The 15,425-nt window shown below is 42.7% G+C and overlaps 1 protein-coding gene across 1 annotated transcript in view; it reads right to left on the minus strand.

The window, feature by feature from the left end:
- USP24 (ubiquitin specific peptidase 24) overlaps positions 1 to 15,425 on the minus strand; it is a 134,819-nt gene that overhangs the window by 41,780 nt on the left and 77,614 nt on the right. The window contains exons 32-40 of the mRNA XM_021684340.1: positions 14,229 to 14,326; positions 11,311 to 11,406; positions 10,958 to 11,186; positions 10,109 to 10,268; positions 8,918 to 9,073; positions 6,621 to 6,691; positions 5,799 to 5,959; positions 2,491 to 2,552; positions 459 to 650 (exon numbers count right to left, since the gene is read on the minus strand). Coding sequence (XP_021540015.1) covers positions 459 to 650; positions 2,491 to 2,552; positions 5,799 to 5,959; positions 6,621 to 6,691; positions 8,918 to 9,073; positions 10,109 to 10,268; positions 10,958 to 11,186; positions 11,311 to 11,406; positions 14,229 to 14,326 — 1,225 coding nt within the window. The remainder of the gene's footprint in view (positions 1 to 458; positions 651 to 2,490; positions 2,553 to 5,798; positions 5,960 to 6,620; positions 6,692 to 8,917; positions 9,074 to 10,108; positions 10,269 to 10,957; positions 11,187 to 11,310; positions 11,407 to 14,228; positions 14,327 to 15,425) is intronic.

Raw genomic sequence — 15,425 nt, forward strand, 5'->3', positions numbered from 1 at the left:
ATTTATTTTCTGAATATAATTTATAATACTGAATATGCCCTTACAAATTCTATGTGTACCTCAGGACACTCATATGTACCCCACTATGCAGGGGATGGTGGTTGGGGGCTGCCTCCTAGATGAGAATTACCCTTACAAGAAGTGAGACATACAACAGATATTTTATACAGTACAAAACAGCAAAAGGAGAAAACGCTACTTGGAATTTTTACTTGATGTTAAGAAGTTACGTGATCCGTTTTGAATGCTATAAAACTGTCTACATGGCTTAATGATGCAGGTAAAACAAACCTTGAGTTTGTCAGCCACTAAAATTCCAGATAATCTCGTATTACCTGAAGGGTCAATTTTCTATGGAACACTGAGCAACTATCCTATTTTCCTAATTACACACAATACCATGGCAATAACTAAGAAATGAGGTATTCTATCATGTGGTAAGATGAAGCAATAATTACCAAGCATTTCCTTTTCTGCCCCACAGAGTGAAAGAAGGGTCTTAATGAGCCGTAAGTGTCCTGCCAATAAGATGTTGTCTGCTTCACTGGTCTCACATTCAGCGGTGCGATTAGGTTCAAAGTTATCCAGCCAAGTAATCTCATCTTCGAGCATAGTTGCTGGGCTGATTCTTAACTGCTCCATTTCTGAAGCTAAGAAGGAAAAAAGAAATCCATTTCGAAGAAAGAAGGACTTCCTTCCATGGAGTCCAAATCCTGAATTACAGTAGGCAAAGTCCAGTTCCCAACTTTCCGTTTCGCCAATCTGAGAAAGCGGTCACTAACAAACAGGGGGCCTGAGCTGCTGCCCCAAGGACTGTGACAGCGCATGCGCACTCACTTCTTCCCCACCCACTCTCTGTCCTAAACCAAACGTGTAGTGAGGGCCCCTCTGTGCAGGTCAGGGAGGGGACAATCTTGTTCCGAAGAAGCTCCTGGTCGGGGAGGGGGTATCAGCAGGTGTCCTAGAAGAGGCAAGGACGAAGGTACGAGGAGAGCCAAGGCTCCCGCAGTGTCACCTAGGCCAAGAGAGTCCTGCAAAGGAGGAGGAGGTCCACAGCACAGTGTTTCCAGACAGTGTGCCAAACCCCGGAGAACCACTCTGCTCTGCTGTAGTAAGTTCTCTTGCTTTCCTCTAAACAAGGAGTAAAGCAAGATTCCGTCCCGAAGATGAGACTGGGGAGGAGAGGAAGAGTGACCATGCTCTCCTTCCACGGCACTACAGCCACGAGAAGTAAGGTCCCACAGGATGAGGTGAACAGGGATACCTCAGGGTCAGTTGGAGTGGGACCAGCACTGGGCACTGTGGGTCGTCGGCTAACACCTATGCTGCAGGGTGCAGGGTATGAAGCCTAGCATAGGTACTGGCATAGACAAAATACTCTCCAAATGGCAAATACTGCTTGTCTCAAGACAGTCCCACCCTGTGCTCAACATCCCAACAAGGGACCCTGGATCCCTCGTTATTCAGTGACACAGGGAAGGCCTACATGAAAAGCTCGTTCATGACTTCTGAAGTTGTATGTGTCAGCCAACTCATGGTTCCAGTCCTCGAGCAGCAAAGCAGAGCACGCTCTCCAAGTCCAAGCCAGAGAGCAAACCTTGCTGGCTACTGCCCAGCCTTCACCAGAAGCCTGGCTGAAAAACGTGCACGCAAAAAGATCTGTTTCTTTTGAGAAATCATTCAGTTTTCTTCTAGGGTATTGGAAACAGCCAACATACGCTGTTTTCCTGTTTACCTCTGTCTGCCAGCAACCTCCCGACCAAGTTCTGACTGTGTGGAGCTTTACAGCCCGCATACAGGCAAGGTATTTGTTTGACCTCCTGGCCTTGACATTCTTTTCCGATCAGTATTTCCAATGAATACTTTGTCCATCCTGATTTTTATTTACTTCATGGATATTTCCTGGAAGCTGAAGTGAATCTTTTTACGTAGAGAGTGGGGAATAAACTAACAAGCTCTTGATGTGAACAACTAAAATTTACACATAGTATCCCAACATACCTTTGCATTATATATGAGTAAGTACAGATGATCAAAATCTAAATGCTCTAACACTAAAATTTCTAACAATATTTCAATCACCTAACACTAAATAATTAACTGACTTCTATTATTATCAACACAACTCAACAGTGATTCCCTCTTTCCTTCAATGATTGACCTTTAAAATGGTCAGAATTCACTATACTAGAGAGAAAGATTCTTCCTAATAGTTCTGTATCAGTGTATTAAAATGTGCCTTGGACAATTTTTAAAATCAACAAATCTTCTCAACACATTAATGGTTGGGTATATGCTAGGAGAAGGGAGAACTGGTATATGGGTTTATGTGCAATTTTCAAGAAAATAAAATTCCATTTCAAACAGTAATTATAATCTCATTTATATCGAAGATACATTAAATCAGATTTAGAAATGTCCATTTGGCTTTCTTTTCTACTCTTCCCTCTCCCCTCCCCCCATGCGAATCAAAGTTAGACATTTACTTACTTGTCAGATCATCTAATAATTGGCACCTTAGATCAAAATACTCCATACACTGAGATAATAGTCTAAAAAACAGATAAGATTTCAAGTATTAAAAAAGGCTGATTTTAAAATAAAAAACATTTTCCTTGTAAGAACAGGTTCATAAAACAGTTGAACAATGGAATTTTCCTAAGCATAAAAGAACTACTTAATTTATATTAATTCACCTTCACAGTATCTTAGCAACAAGCACACTAATGATTCTGCTAATACAGATACACTATAGAAGTAATAGCGTAAAGAGAGGAAACTTACTAAATCTCCCATTTTGTAATGATGTACAGGCTGACTGCATACATCACGCACTAGATTACACTCATTCATTCAAATATCAACCGATATTCACTAAGCACCTACTATATGCTTGGAACTATTCTAGAGGAACAGCTGACAAAAGAGACAGACAACAAATTAAAAAAATACATATGTTAACTGGTGATACTAAGAAGAAAAATAAAGTGGAGTAAGAGAAGAGAAAGGTAAATTCTTTTACCTAGGATGATCAGTGAAGCTTTTCTGCAATTATAGTAGCGAAGAGCACAAGCTTTAAAGTCAAGCGACTTTGGTTTTATTCCTGGTTCCACCACTTACAATTGGGTGTCTAGGGCCAATTTCTTTGGTTTCTAATTTCTAAAATGCTTGTTAAGAGTGTTAGAAATAAACACACATGCATACACATGCACATCCATAAAAGGCTCAAGAATATACTAATAAGAACAGATAATGAAAAAAGAAAAAGGATAATGAACCAAGAATTATGATTATTAAGGAGATAATTAAACTGTCAAACTCATTTGTCCTTTGTGAGGATTAAATGATAAATATATGCAACGAATTTAGCATGCTATATGGCAAAGAGTCAGACCACAGTAATGCTAGTATTGTCATTACTAGTATGGAACAATTTTCAAATTACAAAAACACATTAACTAAAGATTTAATTTTATGTGAAGTTAAATGTTCTACATCCAAGAGATTCTTTGAGAATGCTAAAAACTCATCCAATGCTTTCTTTCCTGAGTTTCGAGAAATTTAGTATCAAATCAAACTCTTAACATTTAGTTATATTAGATAATGAGTCCTACAAAAAGTATTAAGTGCAATATCTTACTTCTTAAAAAATGCTCACACAAAAGTACAATTATCTCTGTGCAGATGACGTGATCCTGTATATGGAAAACCCCAGAGTCCACACAAAATAATTTAGAACTCATCAGCAAATACAGCAAAGTTGCAAGATAGAAAACTGAGACACGAAAATCAGTTTTGCTCCCATACACTTAAAAACAATATGAAAAAGTAAGAAAACAATTCCATTTACAATAGCATCAATAAGAGTAAAGTACTTGGGCATCCACTTAATGAAGGAAGCAAAAGACTCAAGACTTGTGTAGTGAGAAGGACAAACAACGCTGAAAGAATCCTAAAATACCACAACTAGAGCAACAAAGCCGTGTGGTGCTGGTGTGAAGACACACAGATCGATGGAACAGAATGAAGAGCCAATCAATCAATCAATCAATCAGCAAGCAAGCAAAAGATTTTTCGTCAGAGCTGTCAAAACCCTTCAAAGGTGAAAAAGGTGCTGGGACAACTGGATTACCCACATGGAAAAGAATGATGCTGGGCCCTTACTTCCGTGAGTCACACATAAAACTTAACTCGAATGGATCAAACACATAAATCTAAGAGTGAAAACTATAAAAACCTTAGAAGAAAATATAGCGGGAAAACTTCATGACGTTGGATTTGGCAATGATTTCTTAAGATATGAAGCCAAGAGCACAGGCAACTAAAGAAAGAACAGAAAAGGAAGTATTTCTCCGTCTTAATTAGAAATGAAAAACACGACATGAATGAACCTGGAAAGAGCAGAATGGGGGGATGGAGAAGGAATGCGGAGCTACTGTTTAGTGGGTACAGGGTTTCAGGCTGAGATGAAAAAATTCTGGGAATGGGTAGTGGGGACAGTTGCCCAACAATGTGTATTGGGTATGTACTTAATGTCGCTGGTCTCTACACCTAAAAATGAGTAAAATGATAGATTTTATGTGCATTTTGCTGCAGTAGAAAAATTCTAGCAAATCTAAAAATTAAAAAACCACCTACAGTTATTTTTGAACTGTCTCCTCATGTTCTTTGCCCATTTTTCAATTTGGTTGTTGGGTCATGTGTTAGTGATTTCTAACAGCTTCTTATATATATTATCAAAATGAGTTTCTTGTCTGTCTTATGTTACAAATCTATTCGGCCAGTTTGTGAACTGACTTTTGACTTTATGGTATTTTTTTTCCACACAGAGTATTTTAATTTTTATGGAGTTGAATTTATCTTTTATTTCACAACTTAATGGATCCAGAGTTTCAGTTTAGGATGATGAGAAAGTCCTGGAGGTGGACGGCGGACATGGTTGCACAATAATGAGAATATACTTAATGCCCCTGAACTTATGCTTAAATGCTTACATATGCTTAAACAGACCAAGTTTGGATACAAACTTAGGGGTTTGGATACTTATCCAAACGTAGGAGTAGCTCTAACATTTCTTCCCTTTCAGAGCTCTAATTTGTAAAGCATACACACAAGGAAAGTAGATACTGATTTCACACATCTTGGTGGTACCTTATAAGCCCTTTGGCCAAGGGTTCCCTGGTAAAGCTAAGTTGGAGAAAGTGGAGGTCGGTGTGGGATCTCCTCCCTCCCATCCTGGACCTAACCGGGGCAGCCTTGCATACAGGCTAGCCCACAGGGATACGGCAGGGTGGGCAGAATGAACTTACCCAAGCCATTCCATCAGCCTGGCCCACAGCTTCCCTCCATGCCCAGAGACGTGTAAAACCAAGGGAGAAAGCTAGGAGGACACCCCAGCTATATCTAGATATGAGTCAGAAAATATGCTGATCTGAGAGAGTGACAAATGCAAGGACATGAACAGTATGATCCTCATAAAGTGATGGGGCTCCCATTAATTTCAGCCTCTCACCACCCAGGTGAGCTCCTCTTTCTCTTGGGGGTGGTGGACCAAGTCAGGTGGAGGTGGGAGTTCGAAGTGATTCAAGGGTAAGGAAGCCTGGTAAGTGTTTCCTCTAACCCTCCTGTCCTTAATGGGGATATAAGAACTGGAAAACCCTCTTTCAGGACACAGATGTTACAGGAGGAAAGGAGAAATTCTTCGGTCATCTCAGTAATGCACCATGGACTTCAGGGGAGCAGCACGCAAATCATTATTCTCTTTCGGTATAATGTGACCTTTAATCTTGATTCCGTACCTCTGATTGACTCCTCTCATAATACTAGTTGGGGACCAGAGAGGTAGCTGAGCCGTGAGAATCACACCTAGGAGAAACTGGTTTGGCTTCTGTACATCTGGGTGAGCTGAAGTATCTGTCTGACTAAGAGTGTACAGCTGATCACAGGCAGCACGGCGAATCTGAAATTACATCATTAGTGGCGAAGGACATACATCAACCAACACTTAGAGACTGCTGACAAAGTAATTTTCCTCTGAAGTCCACACTCTGAGGGATGCTATAAGGGTGTGAATGTTTTAATCACTAATGGTAACGTTTACACTGAATAAACTAGGGCTGATTAAAAACAAGCGTGGTCGGAGAACTGATCCTCAAATTATTCTATTCTACTCAAAAGTTTTATAATTTAATATAACTGAAAAAAAGAAAAAACTCTTCAAGTATTTCAAAGTTAATTTTCAAGGTCATATAAGAAAAATCAGAATTATAAAATCTAGTGGGAGTTCATGACTTAAAGTTGGTCTTTTCTGACTTTGACCAACATGTTGACACTGAACGTCAGCTGCAGGTGCTCAACACCAGCTGTAACGTTCTGTTTGTTGTAAACAAACACAAAGTAGTCTTAGCACTAATCTCTGAACTTTCGGTGGAATACGGAATAGAAAGGAGGGCAGAGCGTCCAAACGGTCACTTGGTCACTTTGCTTTCAGAGCCCTTTGTAGGACTCCCAAGAGGACTAGACGCCATGCCTTCTGTCCTGCACGCAGTGTCACAGGTATGCAGAGGGCCGTGGACAAAGAGGACCGAGGGGATGTTTTATGTAATGTAAAAAATCCTTACCTCAGCACTTGGCGATCCAAGCAGAATATCAATGATAAAATCAGCAACACAGGGCAAGTTATAGAAAGATGCTAATGATAAAAATAAGGAGAATTGGGGGTAGGAGGGGGGGACCAAGTTAGGAAATGCATTTTCAAAATTTTCAAAAATTCTGAATACTTTCTTAAGCTTAACTATAGCAGAAATTCATCTCTTTTTCTACCTGAAATTGAATTCAGTACTTTCTACAACTGCCTCCACATCTGAGTTTCCCCCACGAGAATCTAAGGTGCCCAGGCACAGGACCATGTCTTGGTCACCCCCGTGCCTCCACATTTTAGCACAGTGCCTTGTACACACCAGTTATAGAACAGAATGTCTTGCCTTGATAAACTATCAATACTCTACAACAAAGTACAAATGATAAAAAAGCTTGAAGGGAAGTTGACTTGAAAATATCTCTAAAATTAAACAATTATAGGAAAATTAAACTATGAATATGGCATCTGTTCAAGAGCATTTTGTAATGACTCGTACTTCTTATATATGTCTTCAAAAGCATTCTTGCTCAAAGCAAATAATCTTGGACACTACATTACTGTTCTACAAATGTCCAACTTTTTCTAGATTTACTTTATCTTATGAGTTTGGATATTATACGAAACACATAACGGTCATCAATCTTATGTAACAGGCGGTCTGAATCAGTGGTAACACGTAAGGGTCATCAATCTTATGTAATAGGTGGTCTGAATCAGTGATAACAGGGAAGAACAGGGCTTCGATGCATTGGTACAATTTTTAGAAGTGGAACTGTTAAGACTTCATTCCTGCATAAATATTTATTGAGGGCCTACTACACACTGGGCAGTATCTGGGTGTGAGAGATTCAGTAGGGAACAAAATGGACAAAAGTCTCTGTCTTTATGGAGCTTACAATCTAGGTGGGGAGGGATGATGACAATAAATATGGTAAGTAAATAAACTATATACTATGCTATAAGATAGTAAGTGATAGAGAAGAAACGAGGTAAGGGGTTTAGGTAGTGCTGGGAAGATGGGAGGGCTGTGGTCAGAGAATGTCTAAGAGATGAGATTAAGCACACCTGTATGAAATGAGGCAGAGAGGGCCATGTGGGAAAGATGGGGAAGAACATACCAGGAAGAGGGAATAGCCAGTGCAAGGGCCCTGAGGCAGGAATGTGCCTGGAGTGTTGGGGAACAGCCAGGGAGGCCAAAGCATAGCGAGGGAGGGGGAGAGCAGGAGAAGGTGAAGACACAGAGGCGTCAAAGGGGTGGACTCTGTATGGCCTTAGTAAAGATTTGGCTTTTACTCAGTGGCAACTGGGAAGCTGCTGCCGGGTTTTAAACAGAGGAGTGCTACAACCTGACTGACATTTCAGAAGGTCCACTCTGGTTACTGTGTGGAGAATAAATTGCAAGGACAGAAGCAGGGAGATCCGTCAGGGCGCTCCTGCTATAATCCAAGCGAGGGATGATGCCAGAGCAGAGGGGGCTAACAGTGGTGGTACTAGAGGGCAGAATCTGACATGGTTGGAAGGAGAATGTGCCGACAGAAGGGGGTGTGAGAAAGGAATCAAGGAGGACTCAAGGATTTTGGCCAGAGCAACTGAAAGAATGAAACCGCTATTACTTAAGCTGGGAAAACTGCGTGATTCAGTCCAGCTAAGGAGCTCGGCTGTGGACCCGTCAAGCCTGGGAAGACTACCTGAGAGCCGAGTGGAGGGGTCAGGGCAGTGGTCTAGGCTGTAGCTTCACATTCAGACACTAGGGGGAATCTGGGGCTGTGATGGTGGATGAGATCACGGGGAGAAGGGGTGTAGACAGAGAAGAGACAGTGACCAAGGGCTGGGCCCTGGGGGGGTTCTAATGTTAACGTGTGATTAATAACAGCCCCAGTTTGCCAAAGCCCACAAATGAGGACAAGTCTGAAGTTTCGTAACTTTGAATGCTAGAGTCATCATCAGTTTAGGGATTGATACAGAATTCTAATTCTGCAGTTTATGACCTGTAAATTTGGGTTGTCTTCATTCCCCAACTAGAGAGTAAGCTCCTAGAGGACAGACATCCTTCCTGTTTAATACTTAACTGGGAAACCTTGTATACAGAAGGTGCTCAATAAATACTTGTTCAGAATTTAGCCATTCTAAGCACTATTCTTACGGAGCCCACCTGCCCGCTTTCCCCCTTTTCATTTCTATTAGCACGACCTTCTCTACGAGGGAACGTACATAATTCCCAACAGAAACCTGGCATTTCCCTAAAAGAGATGAAGGGCAAACAAGCCTCCTGCCTACCCAGTTGCTGGCTCCGCAGCTGCAGGCACGTAACAAGCAGAGACAGGGCCTCCCCGGCAATCAGCGAGTCTTTGGTGGACACAGACTGTTGTCGCACGCAGATGCCCGCATGCAGGGCTGCCGGGTCCCCTTCACTCCCAGAGCTGCAATTGCTTCCTGGGAACAGGCAAGCAGAAGGTTACTGCGGACCCCACAGGACCCTCATGGTATCATAACATCCTTTTAATGTGCTCCAGAATCCTCAAGTGAAATTAAACAGCGCAAGGAGACATTCTGGTCTAAGAAACAAGAGACAATCACTTTATTTGACCCCAACTGCTTTAAAACACATTTGGAGGCACTCGAAATGTACTCAGGAGGCAAAATTCAGTTGAGGTGACAGAAGTGAGAACAGTGCGGTTTGCTGGGCCTGAGAGAGTCTTCCTGGGATATTAGAAATATTCCTCATCCTGACCTAGATGGGTCGTCTGTACGTAAAAATCCCCCAAAGCCTGTACACATAACACTTCCACACTTCGCTGTACGAATGTCATACGTTTTTTTTTTTTTTTAAAGATTTTATTTATTTATTTGAGAGAGAGAATGAGATAGAGAGAGAGCATGAGAGCGAGCGGGGAGGGTCAGAGAGAGAAGCAGACTCCCCGCTGAGCAGGGAGGCCGACGTGGGACTCGATCCCGGGACTCCAGGATCATGACCTGAGCCGAAGGCAGTCGCTTAACCAACTGAGCCACCCAGGCGCCCACGAATGTCATACATTTAAAAAATTTTTTCTACTGAGGTAGAAATACACACGTAAATTGAAGAGGGAAACCAATTTATAAAAACCTTATAGAAAATAACTGGCCAAACCAAGAAAATGACTTTTCCAGGTAGGAATTCCAGATGAATTTTTATTACGGCCACAATTTTTGGCCTCATGGCACTTTTACAACACGCGGCAAGCTAAAAACTCTGCTGATCTGGTTTCCCCACTTCCTCTGCGCTTATCAATGCTTTTTTTCTGAAGGTCTGACCTACGTACAGTAACATAACAGGTCTCAAGTGCACAGCTTGACGGGTTTCTACTCATGCTCAAAAGCAAGAGAAAAGGCTTCCTCCTTTTTGCGACTCCAAACAGCCTATGCATAGATAACTCTCACAGCTTATTTCTTGCCCGGTGATTTAATACCTTTATTCTTTTAAATCAGTACCTGAACTGCTGAGTCGGCTCCGGATTCCAGCAGGAAACAGAGAATTACTTTCTTTAATTGGCTGGCTGCTCCCAACGAGGTCAAGTCGTCCTGCAGCGGCAGCCCATGACAACCTCATGAAACAAGCCACCGTAGACGTGAAGTCACTCACTTCCATTGTCTAAACAAGGGCAGGAAGAACGTTATGAGAAAAGGCAGCACTTGGAACACATTCCCCCTGCTGACTTCCATCCCCTGACTGGTCTCAGTTTTGTGAGACCCTTTCTCCTCCACGATCACCCAGAAGGACAGCCTTTATTATGCTTCCGTACCGTTCAGAGACTTTCAGTATGTCCTCTACCTGTAACCCAGAGCCTGATCTCCATGCTCAGGAGTCAGGATACCCGTCACTCGTTTGGTTTTTACCGTTTCTCCTCTCCCACACAGTACACTTTGGGCTGCGTGAACGACCCTGTGGCCTTCCCTTCAGGCTCTGTTCTGTCTCTCTAGCTTTGCTCACACCTGCGCTCTTGAGGGAACAACTCTCCATGCTTCTCTGTCATCTCATCTTGCTTTATATTTAAGGCCTAGTGCAAATGCCACCTCCTACGTAAAATCGTCCACGACAGCTCTGGGGGAAGGCAATTAGTCCACTTCCCCTGAAGGCCTACGAATGTTCTGCCCTTGTAGCTCTCCTATAATCCCTGAGACTTTCCACCTTGAAGGACAGTGATTTCTGCACTGGTGGTCCCTCTCTGGCTCACCGTAGGTTCCGTGAAGGCTACGTTCATGTCAACAACTTGTAGGTCTGCACAGCCCTTCCCTGTAACAGCAGGGACTTCTAATTTCTTGAATGCACAAGTCACCTACTTGTATTGCAACTCGTGCAGCAGGGATGATTTCCTCGACCCTAATGGAAGACCTGTCAGACACGGACAGCTGTCGGTACGACGACTTTTCTGGAGTACCACATAAGGACATCTGCCTGCTTGTCTGCCGGCTGACGTTTCGGAATGGGCGAGAAGAAAGTGCTTCTATGCCGTCTTTGGTGAGGTCTTCATCTAGTAACGTGGGCATTGTTTGTCCCACAAGTAAAAATCTTCAAAGGAAACAAAAAGCTAGACTTATCTGAGGTTATTTCATACTATTCAAAATGATAGCACTTGGGAAGAGAAATAAAGTGAAGTACTGCCTTGTGAGACTAAGATGATATATTTACATACCTGGCAAGTTGTAGACAGATGGAATAAACTCCCTGCCTTGTTTCATAGTCTACTTCTGATGGGATGGAATCCCTCTGCATGACATTTACAACCAAACTTAAAAGAAAAGAAAAAGGCAGGACATTAAATAAAGACTTCTATTTCTTTCATAGGAAATTTTCTGTAACTAATTTAATTGCTTATGTAAATGTTATCAATTACTTAAAATTTCTATAAGAGCCTTACATACACACAGACCATACATATTTCTAACACAATGACTTCCTATGATTCCTGCAACTCTTGGTCCATTTAGAGTTAGATTCCTTGCTTAGCCAAAATGCTAGAGTGTCTGGATTGTCCTCATTCTCGCTGACTGGTGTGAGTTCACTGATTCACCACTATTTTATCACTAGAAGAACTATCAGTTAAAAAACATATCTAGAATTGGTATATTCAGTAAAGCTTATTTTCACATTCACTACAATTTCTCTTATTACAAAAGCTTCCTAACTGTTCTTCCTGCTCCCACTCTTGACTCTCCACCCCCAAAATCTATTCTCAAAAGATCAATCATGGGGTGCCTAGGTGGCTCAGTCGTTAGGCGTCTGCCTTAGCTCAGGTCATGATTCCAGGGTCCTGGGATTGAGCCCCACATCGGGCTCCCTGCTCAGCAGGAAGCCTGCTTCTCCCTCTCCCACTCCCCCTGCTTGTGTTCCCTCTCTCGCTTTGTCTCTCTCTGTCAAAAATAAGTAAATAAAATCTTAAAAAAAAAAAGATCAATCAGAGTGATCCTTTTAAAATATTAAGTCAGATCACGGCACTCCTTCTCTGCACAAAACCCTCCAACGGCTTCCTGTTTCCTACAGAGAAGAAAAGGCAGAGTCTTGACAGTAACCTGTAACCTGTAAGACCCATAACCTGACGTCTGGTACGTCCGTAACCTCATGTCCCCCTACTGTCTCCCTCCTGCTACCCCAACCCGACAGGCCTGCTGGTCTCCGAAGGCACCAGGTCAGTCTCATGCAGGGGCACACACTGGCTGCTCCTCTGGATGGCTTCCCCCAGGGATCCCCAAGTCTCCCTTTCTCATCTCCTTCAGGTCTTTGTAAAATGTCACCCCATCAGTGAAACTTTTCCTGATCACCCTACTGAAAATCACAGCCCTGTCCATTCCCTCTTGTCTCATTTTTCTCTACAGTTCTTAACAGCTGTTGGCATATGCTTTTACTTTCACTTCTTTATTGCTTGTCTCCCCTCCAGACAGTAAGCATCACAAGGATGTGGAGTTCTGTCTAATCTGTTCACTGCTCTGTTCTCAGTGCTCAGAACAATGCCTGGCATGCAGATTAACTGACACAACTAAGCCAGCAGTAAAATGCCTTTATTCCAGAGCTCTGTGATTGGAAGTGAATAATCGGAAATGAGTTTTCACTGAGAACACCTCTGTGATTCTAAAAACGAATCAAGCTCCATGCAGGAGGCCTTCCACACGCTTGGGGCTTCTTTTAGCCCCACTCCCTTTATTGCTTCAAGGTCTCAGCCCAGCCTCTTCCCCGCAAGGCCTCCCATAGGAATTCTTGCAACTGTCCTCTAGACTTCCCTCCTTCCTCGCCCGAGGAAATGCAGGCCTGCTTCTTGTTAGGGCAGGAGAACTTGGCCCCACGGATTATCCCTTTTCCTTTGATCTTTCTTTAGTCAGCCTGCAAAGACAACCTAGGCTTCCCCAAGGTAAAAGCAAAACAGAAAAGCAATCTTCCTCAGCTTCTCCCCTTCCAGTCACCGTCACCCCTGCTCTGCTTCCCCCACGTCTCTGATGCCACTCTCGGCTCCTCACTTCACGCACCTCAACCATGTTCATCTCTCTTGATGTCCCGTGTCCTCCATCCCCTTCCGAGCTTATTTCCGACGCTGACTGAATGTTCACCATTCCCTCCCTCTCCCAGGCGAGGAGTCACAGGGCCATTGATGATACACTGCCTCCCCTATTATCTAGTCGTAAAAACTTGCCTATGTTACCTTATAAATGTTGGTTACTGCTGCCCAACATTTACCGCTGTCACTCTTCTCGGGGCCACTGCATGGTTCTCCCTGCCTCCGTCTCTCCCACTTCTATTTATTCGTCTCCACTGCGGCCAAAATGATTGTGCCAGGCAATTCCCAGCTTTGAAACCACCTGTTTTCCCATGGTCTATAAGCTAATGTTGAAATTCCTCAAGGTGACCCTTCCTGACATACTTCTCTCCTTCATCCTTTGCTCTAGCCTCCCCAGGCCACTGGGGCTCCCAAGACAGGCCACACAACATGGTGCTTTTACTCATCCCACCCCCTCTGGCTGAGTCCTGTAGGGGATTCCTGCTCTTTTCTCAATTCCTAGTGCAAACGTCATCTTCTGCAAAGCACCTCCTAATCTTATTACCCCATGAAAACTTCACCATTTAAGCACTATCTTGCATCACCTCTCCCTACCTCCCACCCAATGCATTTTACGAGCCTGTTTTGATACCTCTAATAACTGTTTGTTATTCTTTGTTAAACCACGAGGCTCTAAAGGGCAGGAATGAGACCTAAGTTATCTTTGCATCCCCAGCATTAATAAGGCCTCACAAAACAGCCATTACCGGGAATCAAATTTGCCTGGTGTCAAACTGATGCGGGAATCAGCAGAAACAGATCTGCTTCCTCTCCTCTACTCTCCTCAAGAATTTCTCCCACTACCGGAAGGAAGGAGATGTGCTTCTGCCAGTTCTCCAAATAACCAAAAGTCGTAAAATGAATTTAAGCGTTTCGAAGACTGAAACACCATTTCTTTTTCTTATAACTCTCGTGACACTTCACACAATACCTTATAGGAATAACCAAGGCCAAGCAGGAGAAATTACCCACAATAACTATATTCATTCTTTGCAATTCTTGTGACATTATAGTGAAACTCTAACCTCAGTCCTCCTGCTTTGAGGAAGTTCTCGCAGAAGGATTTTGCACAGTTTCTTGCCATGTCATCATCAGCTGTTGGCATGAGTTTGGAGCTTAGAACCTTGAAAACACATAGGCACAGTTAGACAGCCCAACATTTCCAGCAGAAATGACTCCTTCACTAAGTAAAACAATCCGATAACTCGAGTCTGAGTCTCATTAAGTGCTGCATGCTGTTTCCCGACCCCGCCCCCAGAAGAAGGAGGCTGATGTTTCACAACTGAACTAATCATGTTTTCCAAGTTCTATAAGTTAGCAAGAAAATCTGTTTTGTTGAAGAAAGCTGGTGTGTTCTTTTCATGAAACCAGCAAAGGTGGATGTCTCAGGCTTAGACAAGGGCACATAACATTATGTGATATGCTAGACGTGTTTTTGAAAAAGATGAAGTTTTATAAAATAGCCCATTCCTTAAAAATCCAAGATGAGGGGGCACCTGGGTGGCTCAGTCAGTTAAGTGTCTGCCTTAGGCCCAGGTCATGATCTCAGGGTCCTGGGATGGAGCTCTGTATTGGGCTCCCTGCTCAGCAGGGAGCCTGCTTCTCCCTCTCCCACCGTCCCTCCCCCCACTTGTGCACACGCTCTCTCTCTCTCAAATAAATAAAATCTTTAAAAAAAAATGCTAGATGAGCTAATAATGATTCTGAAACTCCTACCATTTATTGACCACCTACATAATAGGCATAAAAGGAAGTCTTTACATGCATTCTCTCTTAATTTCACCATGCATGCTGTTATGTATTTTACTTTACAGGTAAAGACTGAGACCCAAAAGGCTAAGTGACCTCAAACCCAGATGTGCCTCCCTCCTAAATCCATGCCCCTTTTATGGCACTGATATACGTACCTAAAGGAAAGCGTAACTAACAATTCTAGTATGGCAGATAATTATTTCAAAGAAATAATCATCCTATAGTATGAGACTTAGTAACCAACTGCTTATTTGGTTGTTACGATTTAAAAATAAAAAAAAAATAAAATAAAGGAACCCAGTGCCTCAGGTTCTCCAAGGTTTTAAAAATAGATATATTCAAGATCCTTTTTTATTCTAGAAAATCTGTTTCTACGAATCCATGGATTTTATGTGTGTAGACTTTTAGTGTGGGATTTCTTTTCCACAAATGTTTCCTTCCTGAAGTGCTCTTTGGGAAGTAGGCTCGTC

This window comes from Neomonachus schauinslandi, chromosome 4 (genome assembly GCF_002201575.2).
Source record: "Neomonachus schauinslandi chromosome 4, ASM220157v2, whole genome shotgun sequence".
NCBI classification, from domain to species: domain Eukaryota; kingdom Metazoa; phylum Chordata; class Mammalia; order Carnivora; family Phocidae; genus Neomonachus; species Neomonachus schauinslandi.